This window comes from Mobula birostris, chromosome 1 (assembly GCF_030028105.1).
Source record: "Mobula birostris isolate sMobBir1 chromosome 1, sMobBir1.hap1, whole genome shotgun sequence".
In the NCBI taxonomy this organism is placed as follows: domain Eukaryota; kingdom Metazoa; phylum Chordata; class Chondrichthyes; order Myliobatiformes; family Myliobatidae; genus Mobula; species Mobula birostris.
Genome location: NC_092370.1, coordinates 151004829 through 151025981, shown reverse-complemented (window position 1 = coordinate 151025981; position 21153 = coordinate 151004829). Strand labels below are relative to the sequence as shown.

The following is a 21153-nucleotide window of genomic DNA, read 5'->3' as shown; positions in this document are numbered from 1 at the left end:
CTATGCACCTCTTTGTTTTTCTTAACCACGGCCAAAATATTAAATGAAAACCAAGGTTCCCTACACCTGTTATCTTTACCTTTTATTTTGATAAGCTTTGTACTCTCAAATTTTCACTTTTGAAGGCTCCCACTTGTCAAGTACACTTTTGCCAGAAACCAGCCTGTCCCAATCCCCAAATGCCCGATCTTTTCTGATACCATCAAAATTGGCCTCACTCCAAGATAGAAACTCTACCCACGGACTTGACCTATCTTTTTCCGTATTTGCTTTGAAACTAATGGCATTGTGATCACTAAATGCAAAGTGTTCCCCTACTCAAACTTCTGTCACCTGCACTGTCTCATTCCCTTATAGCAGTTCGAGAATCACACACTCTTTTGTTGGGACTTTCATGTATTGATTACAGAAGCCATTTGCACATTTGACACAAACTATCCCATCTAGTCCTTTTAAAATATGAGAGTCCCAGTCAATATATGTAAAACTTAAAATCACCTACTATAACTACCTTGTGTTTCTTAAAACAGTCTGCAATCTCTCTGCAAATTTGTTCCTTTAATTCTCTTTGAATATACCCCCATTAAAGTGGTCATACTTTTCTTCTTTCTCAGTTCCACCCATAATGCCTCATTAAACACGTTCTCCAGTCTGACCGACTGAGCACTTCCGTGACATTTTCCCTGACTAGTAACGCCACCTCCTTCTCCTTTTAATCCTTCCAGCTCTGTCACATTGAAAACAATGGAACCCTGGAATAATGAGCTGCCAGTCCTGCCCTTCCTGCAACCAAAGCTACAATATCATAATTTCAGGTGTTGATCCATGCCCTGCCTTTCTTATGATACTTCTTGCTTTGAAATATGTGCAGCTCAGGACATTAATCACACTATGCTCAACCTTTTGGTTCCTGACTTTGTCTGAGGTTTTACCAACATCTGTCTCCACAACCTTTCCACTAACTGTTCTGGCACTCTGGTTTGTATCCCCCTGCAACTCTAGTTTAAACTCCACTGTGCAGCAATAGCAAACCTTTCCAGTAGGATATTAGTCCCCTTCTAGTCCTGGTCCAAACCTCCTCTTCTGTATAGATCCCAACTTCCCTGGAAGAGAGCCCAATGATCAAAAATCTTATGCCCTCCCTCCTACAGCAACTCCTTAGCCATGTGTTAAACTATATAATCTTCCTACTCCTGGGCTCACTAGCATGTGACATGGATAGCAATCCTGAGATCACAACTTTGGAGGTTCTGCTGTTTAACTTGGCACCTAACTCCCTGAACTCCCTATGGAGAACCTCATCGCTCTTCCTACATATGTCATTGATACCTACATGAACCACGACCTCTGGATGCTCACCCTCCCTCTTTGGACTTGATCTGAGATGACCTGGACCCTGGCACCAGGAAGGCAACGTACCATTCGGTAATCTAGTTCTCATCAACAGAACCTCTTTTCCATTCCCCTAACTAATGAATCTTTTATCTCCTATCACCACTGCCTCACCTCTCCCCCGCCACCCCCACCCTTCCCTTCTAAATTGCAGAGTCAGATTCAGTGCCAGAGACCTGACCACTGTGACTTTCCTCTGCTAGGTCATTTCTCCCCACCAACAGTATCCAAAGTGACATTGTTGAGGGGGATGGCCACAGGGGTACTCTGCACTGGCTCCTTAACTCCTTTCCCCTTCCTGACTGTCACCCAGTTTCCTGTGTCCTGCATCTTGGGTGTAACTACCTCTCTATATGTCCTGCCTGTCACCCCTCAGCCTCCCGAATGATCTGGAGTTCATCCAGTTCCAGTTCCACCAACTCCTTAATGCAAAGTGTTAGAAGCTGCAATTGCATGCACTTGCATGCACTTGTAGGTGTAGTTGTCGAGATGTGGGGGCGTCTCCTGCCTTCCCACATCCCACAGGAGGAACATTCCTCCACCCTACCTGGCATCTCTCTGTTCTAACTGAAGAAATATAAAGAAGACAGAACAATAAACTGTGGGGGTGGGGGGGGGGGACTCTTACCTACAGCTTTTGCCTTCTCTCACTGAAGCATTGAAGAGCTAATGCCTCAAAATCCCCACCCAAACTGTCCATCCAACGATAGCTGCTCCGCTTGCCCATGCTTTACTTTAATTTGTTCTTGCTAATCAATCCTGAACCCTGATTAGGTGCTGCTCAAAGCTTCAAACTGCTGTGAGTCACTGCCTTTTCAGCTTCTCAGGCTTCAGATCTCTCCGACTGGATGCAGCTCAAAGCTCCAAATTGCCGCACATTGCTGCCTTTTCTACTCAGTTGGCAAAGCCTGTACCTCCATTACAGTCCTCCATGTTTATTGTGTCATTTTGTTGTCTGAGTTATAAATTATAATCTACTGTATGGTGTGACACCATTGTACTGTGTAAGCCTCTGAATAATTAACACTATTGGTCAAATTGTGTCAGGGGTTTTTCAGTTGATCTTACCTTTTCTGTGCTAGTCGCATTCATTTGTAAGTGGAATTATTAATGATTTCTTTCTACTTTTGGCAATAGGGAAGGATCATGTTTGTAGATTTATTGGCTGTGGAAGAAATGACCAATTTAACTATGTTGTTATGCAGCTACAGGTAAGCTTTTAAACTATTAATAAATTGTTTTATCACCTTATTCTTTAAGTACCTAATCTATGGAGAATAGTTCATTCTGTTTAATTAATTACTTGGTCACATAAGGTGGTCAAATCTCTCTTGGGGAATTATTTCTGTGGGTTATTGTGGCTTGTGTCACTATGTATGAGTTCTATTAATGAGGTTGTTTAGCACAGCATGTGCATATTTAAAAAAATATATAAATGAGATTATTATTGAACTTTCCTATAATATTGGTACAACAATAATGGAATTATTCTTTGTCTAATAAAGTGATCTTGCAGGTACTTTTTTTTAAAAAAAAGGAAATTGGATTTTTGTCCTTTGAGCCCACCTTAATGACTCGTGGCTGAGTATCTTCTCCATTTCCATTGTATTTTGTGTCCACGACATTTTAATGATATGTATACATTAACGTTTCTTTGAACCTCTACTGCTTTTTGTTTTTTTTAGATTTTTACCATTTGGAAAATACTATATGCTGTCTTTTATATCTAGATGGGATAAACTCAGATTGTCCGTGCATAGATTCATATTCTGTAGTTCTGCTTGTGCACTGAATCTTTTAATATCTTCTCTTAGAGTGCTGCTTATTTTGACCCCACAAAGGTCAATATCATGACTTTGTTAAATAAAGTTCTGACCCATTTCTTTATTTATTTTTGTAATTTGCACCTATCCTAACATTGACTTTGAGGGGATATCCTATTGACAGGCAGTCTTAGTTAGTACCGAATTTGTTTCTGTTTAAATTCACCCACATGTTTTGACATCCTGGACATTTAATGTTTTGTCCCATGTCTTCTAGTTGGAAAGACTTGCTGCGGGTGTTACAGTAAGCATACAAGATGCACTGATCTCACTATATAGGCTTGTGTGCATAGAATACATTAGCAATTTCTGTAAAACAAGTTTGCTTTGGGAGCTTTGGAATTTACCGTAAAGCGTAGATGAAAACTCATAATATAGTTTCAAGAAGTGGAAATCATCATTAAAAACACTTGATGAAGGAAGGACACAAAGAAATATAAGTTGTGTTGGAAAATTAAAGAACACTGAAAATAATAAGGGAAAACCTGAGACTGGGGAATGCATGCTAATTCTAAAAAGCAAAGCTCAAATAGTTTGCAGTCAGGGAAGGAGGAGCTCTTTGAGTTAAAGCTGAATCAGGTATGGCTTGAACAAAAGAAAGACTGGAGAAAGCTGAAAGATTTGCAAAGAAAATGGGATGTATAAAACATTAGTCCCAACAATAGCATATTTTTCAGATTGAAAATTGTGACATCATCTGATCTACAAGCAGCTTTATGGTGAAGGTTTATCTTCGCCACTTCAGCCTGTATGACTAGTGTATTCAATAGCTTATTACAATCTTCAATTCCGATGGTACTGTTCTTTATATAAATGCCAGGTAAAGCTTACCAGGGTGTTGGTCATGTTAACCAAACATTTGGATATCCTTTCTTATTTCTATAAACATATAGAGAGTTGAAAGTCATAGTTTAATACCAATAATCAGGATCAAAAGGTCAAGATACTTCAACTGTGGTAATCAGTTGATAATCAGATGTACAGCAAATGCTGTAAAAATTTGGATGGCATCAATAATTCTTTTACTTAAATAGTTTTGGTCACTTGGTTGCTACATACAGTTCCAGAATTGCAAGATCCTTATGCAGGTCCCCACTGATCTCATCTGGAGTGTTTGCATACAAAGCAATCAATTTTTCTTTCTGCTTTTCAGCCAGTTTCCAAACAAGATCATTAATTTACTTTTAATTCCATTTGTTAGAGATTTTGCTGATTGTCTCCCTTTGGAGCTTTATGAAGTGGCTTATGGAATTTGTTACTAAAAAAAACTGGTTATTTTTCAATTCAGTTCATCAGTCATTTTAAATCTGGTTTGCAGGGCTTGACGTATCTTTTTGAAAATATCCATGGGATCTTTTGAAGTTTAGTTTGGTGTGATGCAAAATACTCTTCTTGCTGCTTGTTTTTATTATCGCCATTGTTTGCAGAGTCTTTAATCTCTTCAGTTTCTTTATTGAAAACATCCTCTTGACATCCCTCTATCCAGTCCTTTCAATAATCGGTAGGTTTCAGTGAGATTCTCCCCTCATTTGGAGGGTCATCTTAACACCTGTGAGTATAGGTACAAAGTCATCAAATGACAACCATTTCATTCCCAGTACGGGTGTCTCCCACTTTTCGAACGTTCGCTTTATGAAACCTCACTGTTACGAAAGACCTACATTAGTACCCTGTTTTCGCTTTCAGAAGGTGTTTTCACTGTTACAAAAAAAAATCAGCGCGCGATAAAAGGCAGCGCGCGCCCTGAGCAGCCACTGTCCCCCAGATTCGGAATGGCATTGCTTAAACACGTGCCCGTGAGCAGCCGTTGGCAAGATGAGTTCTGAGGTATTGGAAAAGCCTGAAAGAGCTCGTAAGGGTGTTACACTTAGCGTAAAACTAGATGTAATTAAGCGTTTCGATTGTGGTGAACGAAGTAAGGACTAAGTGAGTTTGGCTTGTGGAAATTGACGAACATGATGTTGAAGAGGTTTTGGCATCCCATGACCAAGGACTGATAAATGAAGAGCTGATGCAATTGGAAGAGGAAAGGATAACAATTGAAACTGAATGCAGTAGTGAACGGACCAAAAGTGAAGTCGTCCAGGAACTGAACGTGAAGCAACTGCGTGAGATTTTCGCTGCAATAATAAAGTACGACTTTAATTTTGAAAGGGTACGTAGGTTTAGGGGATATTTGCAGGATGGTTTGAGTCCTTACAAAGAACTGTATGATAGAAATATGTGCGAGGCTCAGCAATCAAGCAAGCCTTCCGCATCAGCCACAGCAGACGACAAACCTCGACCTTCGACATCGAGGTGGGCAGTCATAGGAGAAGATGAGCTGCCTGTTCTAATGGAAACAGACAATGAGATGACACCCCAGTGTCCCACCACCCCGCGATTCGCGGAGAATGCAGCGGTAGCCAGGAGGCACACAGCATATCTTTAAGAAAAAAGCCGAAATAAACATGCTAATTAATTAGGTACCACCCTGCACATAATTGTCAGCTCAGATCGGAGACGACGCAATCGGAAATCGGCACTGATCTGGGCCGACAATTACGTGCAGGGCGGTACCTAATTAATTAGCATGTTTATTTCGGCTTTTTCTTAAAGATGTGCTGGATGCCTCCCGGCTACCACTGCATCCCTGCGCGCTTTGTGGTTCGGTATCTGTTGACGGCCTGGAGGGTGGGGGCCACTGCACCACCCAACCTGCAACGACTCAGCCTAACACACCATCATCAGTGTGCTCGGCGCTGAAGCAATTCTGGTAAGTGATACTACACTGTACATACATTATTTTTGCTTTATATAAGCTGTGTATTTTTATGTGTTATTTGGTATGATTTGGCAGCTTCATAGCTTAAAGGTTACTGGAGAGCGCTTGCGCGAGATTTTCTGCCGACGGCACTTGCGCGAGATTTTCACTACGGAGAACAGTGCGGTAATGATTGTGGAAAAGTATTTCTACTTTATATAGGCTGTGTATTTCTCATATCATTCCTGCTTTTACTATATGTTACTGTTATTTTAGGTTTTATGTGTTATTTGGCATGATTTGGTAGGTTATTTTTGAGTCTGCGAATGCTCACAAATTTTTCCCATATAAATGATAATTGCTTCTTTGCTTTACGACATTTCGGCTTACGAACTGTTTCATAGGAACGCTCTACCTTCGGATGATGGGGGAAACCTGTATAATTCTTGTAAATATTGTCTGAACCCTCTCTTGTGCCAACTCATCCTTCTGTAGATATGGGACCCAAACACTGCTCACAATACTCCACTGGTGGTCTGACCATTGTCTTATAAAGCCTCAGAATTACATCCTTGCTTTTATATTCTATTTCTTTTGAAATGAATGCAAACATTGCATTTCCCTTCCTCACCATTGACTCAGCCTACAAATTATCCTTTAGGGAATCCTGCACAGAAGTTCCCAAGTCACTTTGCACCTTTGATTTCTGAATTGCTCCCTATTTAGAAAATACTGTAATTCTTTATTCCTTCTTCCAGAGTGCCTGACCATGCACTTCTCTATGCTGAATTTCATCTGCCATTTCTTTGTACATTCTTCTATCTGTCCAAGTCTTTCTGCAGCCTTCCTGTTTTCTCAACACTGAATGCTCCTTCTCCTATCTTTGCATCATCTGTAAACTTAGACACAAAGCCATTAATTCTGTCATCAAGATCATTAAGGTAGTGCACCTGACCCATGATGGAATACCACTAGTCACAGGCAAGCAACCAGAAAAGCCCCCCTTTATTCCCTCTCTTTACCTTCTGCCTGTTTGCCAATCTTCTATCCACAAGTGTGCACCTCCTTGACCAACTTATTAGTTCATTGGTTTACTTCTGCAATCTAATGTTTTTCTCTTTATTAACAGCCAGGTGGTCTTATTTTATATCACCTAGAAACCTTTTCATGTCTTCACTTGTCTAAATTACTAAATGAACTGCAAAAAGCAAGGGTATAAACTAATGAAATATAAGGATCCTCACTGTAAACTGCCTTCTAATCATTAAAACATAAACCACTCATTAATTTTTGAGCCAGTCTTAGATCCCATTTGCTGCTCTTCGTTACATACTAAAGACATTTACATTTTTGGTCAGGCTGCCATTAACCTTGCCATCAGCTTTGTTATTTGAGTTTGTTTCAGACTTGCCTCTTGGTTGGGTGACACAATGGTGCAGCTAGTAGAATGGCTGCTTCACAATGCCAGAGAACAAGGTTCAGTCCTGACATTGGTTGCAGTCTGTGTGGAGTTGGCAAGTTAATAAGAATGTGGGGAAAATAAATCAGAATCAGAGTCAGAATCAGATTCAGGTTTAATAGCTCCAGCATATGTCATAAAATCTGTTAACTTAGTGGTCGCAGTACAGTACAATACATGATAATATAGGAAAACAATAAGTAAATCAATTACAGCAAATATATATGTACTGTATATTAATTAGTTAAAAATAGTGTAAAATGAGAAATTATATATTTTTTAAAACGTGAGGAGGTGCTCATGGGTTCAATGTCCATTTAGGAATCAGATGGCAGAAGGGAAGAAGCTGTTTCAGATTGGCCGAGTTGTGTGCCTTCAGGATTCTGTACCTCCTTCCCGTTGGCAACAATAAGCATGTCCTGGCTGATGGGAGTCCTTAATAATGGATGCTGCCTTTCTGAGACACCGTTCCTTGAAGATGTCTTGGGTAAAATGGAGGCTAGTAACCAAGATGGAGCAGACTAATTTTACAACTTTCTGTAGCTTTCAATCCTGTGCAATAGCCCCCCCCCCCCCCCCACCATACCAGACAGTGATGCAGCCTGTCAGAAGGGAAAACTGGGATGAGTGTAGATTACCACTGAAAATACTGAGCCACCTGAATTTCATTGGCGTATTTGCTATGTGGAAAAATAAGGAATTATTCAAGGAATTGTCTAAAAATCTTTATATACAGACCATGTCCTGAGTGATATGTATTATTCGTTTAATAAGTTTTAAAAAGAATTTCTTTCATTCCATTCAGGGGCGAAATCTTGCAGATCTACGTCGCAGCCAATCACGCGGTACCTTTAGCATCAGCACTATTCTACGACTGGGGAAACAAATTCTTGAAGCAATAGAAAGTATTCACACTCTAGGCTTCCTTCACAGAGACATCAAACCTGTAAGTAATTCAGAGAACAGTTACAATTGGATTTTAAAGTGTAGGATAAATTTAAGTTTATTGACCTTCAGTTTGAGAACTGAATGTCATTTCAGAGAATGATTATATCCATGACAGTTTAATACTCGAGCTATCCAATTAGTCCCACTCTCTTGTTGCCTTCTCTTCATGGCTTAAAGAAGATTATAGCTGGGAGCTTAATATCTAGGTATACACATCATATTGAAAAGATAGGTAGCAAGGCAGAAGGCTCTGTTGGTTTAAAAAAAAATGAAATTGTTACACCCAAATAAATGAATTGGTTTCTTACAATTTTAAAAGGAAGGTTAATATCAGTTGATACCAAATTATTCAAAGGTAAAAGGTTCACTCTTGTGTAGGTTCAATTTATATCCAGAAAACTGACTAAAACAAGAGAGTAGAGAAAGCACAGAAGGTAACGAAGTTTTGACATTAGAAATGTAAAGCAATAAATCATCCACATAAAGTGAACCCTTCCAGAAAATACCAGTGATATCATTAGATCCTTGAAAAGCAGTAGCTAAAGGTTCTAAGGCCAGGTCAAAGAACAAAGGACTCAAAGGGCAACCTTGTCTGGTTCCACGTTGAAGTTTAAATGGTTTAGAATTCTGAGAATTACTAAGAACCCGAGCAAAAGGAGATAAGTACAGTAATTTAATCCATTGAATAAAGTTGGACCCAAAATAAAATTTTTCTAAAATTTTAAATAATGCCATTCAACCCGATCAAAAGCCTTCTTAGCGTCTAAGGATATCACACACTCCGATATCTCCTTAGAAGGAAAATAGATAACATTTAATAACTGACGAATATTAAAGTGAGAATATCAATTTTTGATAAAACCAGTCTGATCGTCAGAAATGCTAGATGGCAAGATATTTTCCATCCTATGGGCCAGAACTTTAGATAGGATTTTAGCATCAACATTAAGTAAGGAAGTTGGTCTATATGAAGAAAATTCAGTTGGGTTCTTATTTTTTTAAGGATAAGCGAAATAGAAGCTTCGTAAAAAGATTGCGGCAACCTACCTGACTTAAAAGAATCTGAAAAAACTGAACATAAATGAGGTATAAGCAAAGAAGAAAAAGCCTTATAAAATTCTCCAGAAAATCCATCAGGACCTGGAGCTTTCCCTGAACGCAGTCAGCGTACAGCCTCGGCTATTTCTTTGTGAGAAATACATTGATCCAACTGTTTTCGGTTATCAACAGAAAGTGTAGGGATATTTAATTGGTCTAAAATTTATTCATTACAGTATTATCTTTAAGAGGATCAGAACTATAAAGTTTAGAATAAAATTCTCTAAAAGTATCATTTATTTCTAAATGACCAGTTGTCCCAATACTGTTAGATTTATAAATTTCTTTAATCTGTTGTTTAGCACTAGAAGTTTTAATTTGGTTAGCCAATAATTTACCTGTTTTATTTCCATGAATATAAAATTGACTTTTATCCTTTAGGAATTGAGTTTCAATAGCATATGTTAATAAAAAATCATATTTAGTTTTAATTTCAACCTGTCTTTTATATAAAACAGGATCTGAAGTCAAAGCATATTCTTCATCTAATTGTTTCAGCTGATTGGCTAAATTAATTCTCTCTTTATTAGCTTTTTTCTTAACACTTGCAGTATAAGAAATGATTTGTCCTCTTAATATATGTTTTAAAGGCGTCCCATATGACAAGGCTAGAAGTCTCCTCCACCATATTCTCTTCAAAAAAGAGAGTAATTTGCCTCTCCAAGAAATGTAAGAAATCCTTGTCAGATAACAAAGTTAAATTACAATGTCAGAATCTGTTTGTCTGAGGAAAGCCAGGAAGATTTATGGATAAAAGCATAGGAGCATGGTCAGAAATAGCAATCTCTTTGTATTCACAAGATCAAACTAATGGAATCATTTGGTTATCAATAAAAAAAAGTCAATTCTGGAATACGTATGATGAACATGAGAGGAAAACGATGAACATGAGAGGAAAACGATGAACATGAGAGGAAAACAAGTATTCACTATCTGCTGAAAACAAGTATTCACTATTTCTCTTTTAAGAAATGCCATATATCAACAATCCCACATTTCTTTACAAATGAATGAATAAACAAGGCTGATTTATTAAATGTGGTTGATTTAAAAGAAGACCGATCTGAAACTGGATCTAACCAGCAATTAAAGTCTCCTGCCATCACCAATGAGTACAAACTCAGATCAGGCAGAAATGAAAAAGAAAACGCTCAAAGAATCCTGGATCGTCTATATTTGGAGCATAAACATTAGCAAATACTAACAATTTATTCTCTACTTTCCCTAATACTATAACAAATTGCCCATTAGTATCAGAAACAACCTTGTGTTGAACAAAAGGAACTGTATTTTCTATAAAAATCAAAACTCCTCTAGATTTGGCCTGAAAACAAGAATGAAAGTGTAATTCTCTCCATCGGCTGAAAAGGCGTGAATTATCAGAATTGCGTTTCTTGTTTAAAAAAAAATAATTTTTTATGTTTTTTAATATAGGCAAATATCTTATTTTGTTTCAAAGGGTAATTTAATTTAATCCTTTCACGTTAAGACTAAGTAAATTAATACTATAATCCATGTTGTTATTATTTAAAAGAAAAGTTAAAAGGATAATCCTTAAGAAGATTAATAGAACTAAACAATGACCTATGAGATAAGGAAACCAAACAACAGGTTTGACTAAGAATCCCAAACAGCTTCCAAGAAAAAAAACCCAAACACCCTCCCCCCTCCCAAAGAGAGTAAGTTGACCAAAGAAAGTTGGTGCCTATAACTAATAACAACATCCTTCCAAAAATCCTGCTGGCTTAGCTCCAAAGAAATTTCAAAGTTAGAAATATTCCAACCTAGTCAGAACGACAGATAATAAATACACAGTTAATTCTGATATCAAGAACTCTAGAAAAGTAAGTATAATATAAAATAATATGGAACACAATATTAGCTCATTAAAATCTTATTCTCAAAGTAAAACCTTGGAAGGTTCAAAAAGAGAATTGACTGCAAGATTCACCAGAGGCAAAACACACAATTACTCAGTTGTTACTTAGTTTTTGTTTAACAGCTGTTACATGACACTTTTAAACTTAGCAGACAAAGTATTAGCACATTAAAGTCTTATTCCCAAAATAAAACTTTAAAAAGTTCAAAAAGAAAGAGTTAAGTACAAAGTTTAGCAAAGGTAAAACAGACAGTTATTCATGTAACAAATAATAAGCAATCACTTTACTGACTCTAAAAATTTCTGGGCCTAGAAACTTGAATGGAACCATTCCTGCGATCCATCCTGCAGTGTAATTCTGAGCTTCGCCGGATACTGTAGAGAAGGTTTAAAATCCTTGTTGTAGAGCTCTGACATGACACTTTTAAACTTAGCATGCTCTCACATAATCTCTGCCGGGAAATCTTCAACAATTCTAATCTTATTACCATTATAATCAATCATACCTTTCCAACGAGATTCACGAATTATACGGTCCTTTGTTTGAAACTCATGAAAACTGATTATGACTGAATGAGGTTTGCTTGCAAACGTTCTGTTCCCAGGTACTCTGTGCGCTCAGTCGATCATTGGTGTTGATTTTAAAATATCAGGAAAATAACTGAACCAAAAAGTTTGCAAAAAATTCCATAGGATGATCACCTTCAGTTAACTCTTTGAGACCAAGAGTTCGTACGTTATTCCTTCTACTTCTGTCTTCTAAATCAGTAATCTTCTGTCTTAGTTTGTCATTAACCTTGGGTTATTTTTCATAATGCTTTTGCAGGTCGTCCATTTTCTCATCCAGAATCGACAGGATTTCTTCATTCTCTTTTATTCGTTTATCGTGCTCAGTTAAGATCTCTTGAATAGAATCCAGTTTTGTAGTTAATTGTTTAATTTCAGAGCCAAGTTGTTGAAACTCTTTGGAGGATTCCTTTCTAAATCGCTGAAATTCCTCGGACGCTTCTTTTCTGTGCTTTTGCAGCAATTCAATAATAGAATCCAAAGATGTAGAAGAATCTTCTTTTTTACCTTTAGCGGTTCTTGTAGTCATAGTATCAAATCAGGTTGGAAAGTAAGAAAAGTAAAGTAAACTAGGAGCAGCTATAAAATGCTGTTATTCCATCCACAGCCAGCAGGAATGAACTGAAATTGGTTAGAGAGCTTTAAGGTAAAAGAACCCTGAGGGGTAAGTGATCAAAATATAAGAGAATTCACCCTGAAATTTGAGACTGAGAAGCTAAAGTCAGCTGTATCGATATTACAGTGGAGTAAAAGGAATTAGAGACATGAGAGAGGAGTTGGCCAGAATTGATTTGAAAAGACCACTGGGAAGTAACTCAAAAGGCACAGGGTATATACTGTACATCCCAAAGTGTAAGAAGTATTCTAAAGGCAAGTTGACACAACTATGGCTAACAAGTCCAACATAAAAATCAAAGAGAGGATATATAATGAAGCAAAAGTTAGTGGGAAGTTAGGGGATTGGGAAGCTTTTAAAAACTTAACAGAAGGCACTAAAAAGTCATTAAGAAGGTAAAGGTAAACAACAGGAAGTCTGCAGATGCTGGAAATTCAAGCAACACACATCAAAGTTGCTGGTGAACGCAGCAGGCCAGGCAGCATCTCTAGGAAGAGGTGCAGTCGACGTAACGCATCAGGCCAGGCAGCATCTCTAGGAAGAGGTGCAGTCGACGTAACAGAGCAGGCCAGGCAGCATCTCTAGGTAGTCCTGATGAAGGGGCTCAGTCTGAAACGTCAACTGCACCTCTTCCTAGAGATGCTGCCTGGCCTGCTGCGTTCACCAGCAATTTTGATGAAGAAGGTAAAGGTGGTAAGCGGAAATAAGCTAGCCAATAATATTAAAGAGGATACCAAAAGTTTTTTGAGATGCATAGTTTAAAAGAGAGGCAAGAGTGGATATGGGACTGCTGGGAAATGATACTGGACAGGTAGTAATGGGGGACAAAGAAATGACAGATGAACTGTATAAGAATTTTGCATCAGTCTTCAATGGAAGACATTAGCAGTGTGGTGGAAGTTCCAGATGTCAAGGATCATGAAGTGTGAAGTTTACCATCACTAGAGGGAAGGTTGTTGGGAAACTGAAAGGTCTGAAGGTAGATAAGTCACTTGGACCAAATGGTGTACACACCAGAGTTCTGAAAGAGGTGGCTGAAGACATCGTTTCTTGAAAGATCATTAATAATCTCTCCATGCAAGATTCTGGAATACTGAAAAATTGCAAATATCACTTCACTTTTCAAGAAAAGAGACAGATGAAAGGAAATTATAGGCCAGTTAGTCTGACCTCAGTGGTTGGGAAGATGTTGGAGTTGATTGGTAAGAATGTGGTTTCGGGGTACTTGGAGGCACATGATAAAATAGGCCATAGTCAGAATGGTTTCCTTGAGAAAATCTTGCCTCACAAATCTGTTGGAATTCTTTGAGAAATAACAAGCAGGACAGACAAAGGAGAATTGTTTGATGTTAATTACTTGGATTTTCAGAAGGCTTTTGACAAGGTGGCACACAGGAGGCTGCTAAACAAGCTACCAGCCCATGATATTAGAACCATAGAACATTATATTACAGGAAAGGTTCTAGCAAGGATAAAACAGTGGCTGATTGGCAGGAGGTGAAGAGTGGGAATAAAGAGAATCTTTTCTAGTTGGCTGCCAGTGACTAGTGGTGTTTCACAGGGTACTGTGTTGGGACTGATTCTTTTTAAGTTATATGTCAATGATTTGTATGATGGAATTGATGGCTTTGTTGTAAAGTTTGCAGACAATACGAAGATGGGTGGAGGAGCAGGTAGTTATGAGGAAATAGGGAGATTACAGAAGGATTTAAACAGATTAGGAGAATAGGCAAAGAAATGGCAGATGTAGTACAGTGTTGAGATGTGAATGGTCATGCGCTTTGGTAGAAGAAATGAAAGGGAGAGAAAATACAAAAACCTGAGATGCAAAGGGACTGGGAGTCCCTGTACAGGTTGAGTCTGTGTTGAGGAAAGCAAATGTGATGTTAGCATTCATTTCAAGAGGACTAGAATATAAAAGTGAGAATGTAATATTGAGACTTTGTAAAGCACTGGAGAGACCTCACTTGGAGTATTGTGAACTGTTTTGGGCCCCTTAGAAAGAATGTGTTGAAACTAGAGAGGGTTGAAAGGAAGTTCAGGAGAATGATTCCAGGATTGAATGGCTTTATCATATGAAGTGCATTTGATGTTCTGGACTTGTATTCACTGGAATTTAGAAGAATGAGGGATAACCTAATTGAAACCTCTCAAATGGTGAATGGCCTTGATAGAGAGGATGTTTCCTATGGTGGGAAGGCCCAAGAGCAGAGGACACAGTCTCAGAATAGAGGGGGAGTCCTTTTAGAACAGCGATGAGGAGGAATTTCTTTAGCCAGGGTGTGATAAATCTGTGGAATTCATTGCTCCAGGCAGCTGTGGAGGCCTTTACCTATATTTAAGGCAGAGGTTGATAGACTCTTGATTGGTAAGGGCATGATGGGATAAGGGGGGAAGGCAGGAGATTGGGACTGAGAGGAAAATTGGATCAACCATGATGAAATGGTGGAGCAGACACAATGGGCCAAATGGCCTAATTCTGCTCCTATATTTTATGGTCACCTTTAAAACCAGTGGAACACTTAATTCCTCCACTTCTCTGATGGGAGTTCTAGAACTCCCCACACTGCCCCCCCAATTCTCCAACTGTACCATCTTCCTCCATTGTGAATAGTAAAAAGTTCTTGTGTCCTTTGGTTCCACACATAGATTAAATACCTTAGATGGGTTTACAAAGTTGTGACTCTCCATAATCTTGCCTGCCTGCTGGTGTTCTATTGTATTATTTGCCCTTCTGATTTTTTGTTTTTCTTGTTTTCAATTCTCTAAACTTGCCATTCACTGCAGTTTTAGCCAACTCTTGATATCCCTTGATGCCATTGGTTCCTTGGATTTAATGCCCTTCCACTCTTATGAGAACACATTAGTATTTTTCAAATTTGACTACTTTCTTTAGAAGCATATGGGCACCTCAAGTCTGTGTCCATTTTTATCAGGTGCAGTTTTATAATATTGAAATCTTCTTTCCATCAATTGGGGACTATCATCACTCCAATATCCTCCTTCAATAATTATGGCCACTCTATCTGAAATGCTCTTTGCTGATACTCTCTTGGCCTCAAAATATTCCACTGGATGCACCTCATCAGCTCCTAGGGATTTATTTAAAAGCTGTTCACAGTTAATATTTGAGAAATTGAAATCCCCTACTACTATTGCTCTTATTGTTTTTACACCTCTCTTGTGATTTGTCTGTGCATCCACACCTCTATCTCCTGAAACACATCCCTCAGAAAAGTGATCAAACTCTTTGTTTAGAAATTCCACCTATGTGGCTTTATTTGAAGATCTTTCAATGATGTACTCATTTCTTAATGCAGTAATGGATGCTTTGATATTGTAATACCATCTCTTCTTTTACATCACCACCAACCCCCACCCAGCCGTCATTTTATCTGAAGATTCTATGCCTTGGAATGTTGAGTTGCCAGTTCTACTTTTCTCAACATAAATATGTGATAGTAACACTCTCAGAATAAGTTTAATTTATTTATCACACATACATCGAAACATACAGTGAAATGCAAAATTTGCATTAACAGCCAACACAAGCTAAGGATATGCTGGCAGAAGTCCACAAGTCTCGCCCCATATTACCATACCAACAAAGCATGCCCACAATGTTCAGCAGAATCAAGCAAGTAACAACAACAACAATACAAGCCTCTTCCACCTTCTGACCCATTTACTTATCCTCTCAGTCATACAGATAGGCCTCTAAACCCAGAATAGGCTGCCACTGGGCCTCTGACCCCTAGTCCTTGGCTCCGGATTCTTAGACTAGCAGACATCAGGACTCCAACTTAGACTCACTAACCCAAGGACTTTGACATCCAGTCTTTGGCCCTGGACTCTCAGACTCATAGGCATCAGTCGTCTAACTTCCAGACACGCTGACCATGGGGGTTTGACCTTTACACCTTGACCTCAGATCTCAACGAATACAAGACTTTGACCTCCAGGCTCTGACCTCTGGACTCGCGTGGACTTCTGACCCTAGAGCTCACCAACCTGTGGTGTCACCAGCCCTTGTACATACTGTCCATATGGATTTCCTAATCTGGGGGTGCTGGGAGGAGGTTGCTATTTTTTTTCCTCAGCACTTGCTGACCTGACCCTCAGGGATAGCTGGCCTTTGACTGCAGGGTGCTCTGACCTGGACTCTGATCTCTGGCTCTTCGTTTATTGCCCCTGACCTCTTACTCTACCCAATACCAAAACCCTATACTGACCCTTAACTCCATGTGCTGTCCCCAAAATCATCCCTGCAAATCTGAGCCACAACCTCAATGGATGTCACATCTTAGCGCCAGGCATTAGTAAACACCCTCTGTTCATTTGCCTTGCTTGTTAAGCTGTTTATAATAGAATAGATGCACTTCTGCCTTCTGTTCCTCCCAAGTGCCCTGTCTAGTCTATACATAATTGTTTTTGTTGAAATGACTTGGTTTTCTTTTTTATATTTGACTGCTCCTTACCCTCTCCTATGTTCTTAATCTGATCTCCCTGTTTATTACATGGACTTGATTTTCATTCTATACTTATCTTTTTATTGGTAGGGAACTGAGTGGGTGCATACTTTACTGTTGTTAATAAGAGAAGCTATCATTCTGAAAGGTTATAACCACTTGCCTTGATTAAGCTTAATTCTCTGGAGTGGAACCCACAACCTTTTGACTTGAGCAAGAGCTGTGCACTGAACCAGACATGACATCTTAGTAATTAAGATAGAGGTTTGGGGAATAAGTTACCATAGTGAAACTAGTGAAGCACGTAATGTTAAGTTATTTCGTGATGTAATTGGATGTAATTTAGACTGAAATGATTGTGGGCTGTTTAGAGCAATTAGCAGGATGCAGCTGACATATACACACAGAGGCCTGTATTTTGTTAGAGAAAATTTGCCTGATCAAATAATGTGAACGCTTAGCATGCAATTTTACAAGATTGTGGCTTCTTAGCACACTTCAACCCTCAGGACTCAATGTTGAATTCAACAATTTATACAACCACTCTTTCTTGTTTGTGTTACAAATGGCCAATTCTATTTACATTCATCCAGACAGATAAACTATGAACAAACATTCACCAGTTTCTCCTAATCAGCATGGACAGCATTGTGTAACCTGGATTACTTTGGTCTTCACCCTATTGCTTGTTCTTTGTTCTCTCTACTTTTACCCATCTCCTATCCCTGCTAATTAAAACACACTTGTCCTCTCACTTTTGTAATTTTGGTTGAGTTTCATGCTTGGGAAGCTGACCCAGGAGAGAATGTTTTCAATTATAATCTTTGTTTAGTTGTTTGTTCATGACCATTTAGATGGATCTTGTACAGCATTGCTGTTGACTGCTACCCAGCTCAAATGATTAGAGCACATTTAAATTGAAAGCATTTTTGTTTACAATATCACAGGAGCTTCATTATATGAAGTTATCAGATGTAAATTACACAGATATAAGGAATGGATGTTGCAATCAAACCTAGATCTTTAAATAATCTTTTCAAACAGCTTCCACATTGGTCTGTTTGGATGATCCAAGTTCGTAGAGGTTAAGTATTTAGTTGTTGTGCTTCTGATCTGCAGAATTATCTGTCCAAATCATGTCATTAAAAATTACTGCATTCAAAGGGCATAGAGACAACATAACATTTTATGCTTTTGTATACATATAAGTCGAGCGTTCAGCTGCATACTTCTCATCATCTGGATTTTGGGAGACCAAAGAAATCATTTGAACCCCCTTAAGCTGAATCTTGCTGTAGTCACTGTGTTTTACCAAGTTATCACAACAGTGGCTCTAATACCCCTTGTTGTTGCATGATAACTATGTTGTAGTTCCATTGACCACTAACCCCAAAATGAAAGCTACTTGGAAGCTACTGACTGCACAAGTTTCTCCTTCATCCTGTTCTGTGATGAACACATTACATCTCAGTCAGATTGTAACTAGAAAGGTTTATTCATCAGTGCATTATTTCAAAGTTGTTTACCCAGTCATGGATCTTGTTGCTATATGTGGGATCTTGCTGTAGGTAAATTAGCAGCTGTGTTTTAGACAACATGGGAACATGGGAAGACTAAGTATAAGATTAATATAAATGGTTGCCTGGACTCTAGGCTGAAGGGCCTTTTCCATGTAAGTCTTTTTAACCTCTGTCTGTGATCTGTGCCAATTCATTCATTAAAGCAAGAAAAACATTTTTTTTTTTTTTTTACTTTTTAGTCGAACTTTGCAATGGGCCGGTTTCCAAGCACCTGTAGAAAGTGTTTCATGCTGGACTTTGGTTTGGCACGACAGTTCACGAATTCCTGTGGAGATGTTAGACCTGTAAGTATTTTTTTGTGATTGAGTGAATGTTTAATAATTAGAGAAATCATATTGAGAAGAGATGAGTTATGCAATTGATTATACCTTTGCCATTTTGACCTTTTAAAACATTAACTTAAATTTATCACTAAGATTTTTCATAGTTCTGACAAACAGTCTCTAATCTGAAATGTTAACTTTGTTCCACTTTCCACACATGCTGCCTGACTAGTATTTCCAGCATTTGGTTTAACATAGTCAAGTTTATTGTCACATGTGGAGTACATGTATGCCTAGATGCAATGTAAAACATATGACTCACACAACATATAAAGTAATATTACCACAAATAATAAAATGTATCCCAGAAGATCGACATTTAGCATAAGTTGCACTTACGACACAATTTTAAAAGTAAACAGTATAAAGCTACTGGCACTTCATACATGAGACGTGGATGGTGGCAGGGAGTTCAGTAGTCTCACATCCTGGAGAAGAAGCTGTTTCCCATCCTAACAGTTCTTGTCCTAATGCTATGGTACCTTTTGCTGATGGTAGGGGGTCAAAGAGGTAGTGTCACGGATGGAAGGGATCCTTGACACTGCTAAGTGCCCTGTGTACGCAGCGCGCCTGGTAAATATTTAATGGGTGGATGAAAGAAAGACCCCAGTGATTCTCTCAGCAGTCCTCACAACCCTTTGTAGGGTCTTGTGGTCAGATGCCTTGCAGTTCCCATATCACATGATGGTGCAGCCGGTTAGGACACTGTCAAAGGAACTCCTGTCAAAATTGGTGAGAATGGTGGGGGAAGAGCCTCGTTCACATCAGTCTCCACAGACACTGCTGTCTTTCTTGATAAAGAGGTATTAGTAAGGAACCAGATGAGATCGTCCATTATGTGCACTCCCAGAAACTTGGTGCTCCTAGCTCTCTCCACAGAGGAGCCACTAATGTGCAGTGAGGTGTGGTCAGCCTGCACCTTCCTAAAGTCTGCAGTCATCTCTTTGGTCTTGTCCGTGTTGGGACACAAGTTGTTATGCTCGCATCAATCTGCAAGCACCTCTAACTCCTCTCTGTACTCTGTCTCGTTATCATTGTTGATGAGGCCAACCACTGTTATGTTAGCAGTGAACTTGATTTGGATCCATTCAGTCCCATTTACAATAGGCTATTAAACAGTCTTTGATCTGGCTATTCTTTTCGGTAGTGGAATAAAAGGTTTTGTGGATATTAACTTTTGAAATTAGCCAAACTTTTGATGTTGAAACACAGGCCTGTGTAATAACTCAGTGAACTGTGGTTGGGAATCTTTCTGAAAAATACAGGTTGAGCACCGCTTATCTGAAATGCTTGAGGCCAGAAGTGTTTCGGATTTTGGAATATTTGTACCTATGAAATGACATCCCTCTGACGTTCACTCCATTGCTGATGAATCCACTCTTTCAATATAGATTGAGATCTTCATTTTTTTCTATTTTTCATTAACTTCTGTTCATTACTTTCAGCATAGAAATTTGAATTGTTTGCCTTTCTGTTACTTCAGGTTGTTCCAACTCCTCTGTCAGATACCTCACACTTACACCACTGTCAAGTTTTTCCAATAGCTTGACTTTGTGTTTATAGATAACCATAAATGCTTCCTCTTTTTTAAAAAAATTTCACAATTACCCATAGAGGTAATTACTGGCCTTTCTGACATATTGCACAGAGCAGAGAGCAAGTGGTCACATGGGTAATCTCGCTGAGTTATTTATTTGAGACACAGCACAGAATCGACCTTTTGGGCCGTGCTGCCCAGCGGTCGCCTCGATTTACAACCATAAGACATAGGAGCAGAATTGGGCCTTTCAGCACATTGAGTCTGCTCCGCCATTCCAACCTAACCCTTGCCTAAACACTGGACAATCTACAATACCCAATTAACCTACCAGCCAGTATGTCTTTGGACTGTGGCAGGACACTGGAGCACCTGGAGGAAACCCATGAGGTCACTGGGAGAACATACAAACTCCTTACAAGGTAGTGTCAGGATGGTAATGCATGAAGGTCTGTCTATGATGATTACTGAGAGCAAACTGGCACCAACAGGGTAGCACTCTGGGCATATGAGGTCACTTCTCAAAACTGTCTGTGGTGCGCAGATACCTGTGCTTTGCCTGGGAACCTTCCCAGCACCTTGTAGAATTTTCGATTTTTGGCATCATGTCAGCGCTCAAAAAAAAACAACAACAAATTGGATTTTGGACATTTTTGTATTTTGTGTTTTCGCATAAGGGTTATCTCCTGATATTTAATACTGCTGATCTCTGACTATTT

General features: G+C 38.9%; 1 protein-coding gene across 3 annotated transcripts in view; it reads left to right on the top strand.

Moving 5' to 3' along the window:
• Window positions 1-2533: 2533 nt before the first annotated feature.
• Window positions 2534-21153, top strand: part of LOC140200513 (tau-tubulin kinase 2-like) — a 179979-nt gene continuing 161359 nt past the window's right edge. For all 3 annotated transcript variants that reach the window (XM_072263978.1, XM_072263993.1, XM_072263971.1), the window contains exons 1-3: window positions 2534-2603; window positions 8223-8363; window positions 18754-18858. In XM_072263978.1, the coding sequence (XP_072120079.1) occupies window positions 2592-2603; window positions 8223-8363; window positions 18754-18858 (258 nt within the window). In that variant the 5' untranslated portion in view covers window positions 2534-2591. The remainder of the gene's footprint in view (window positions 2604-8222; window positions 8364-18753; window positions 18859-21153) is intronic.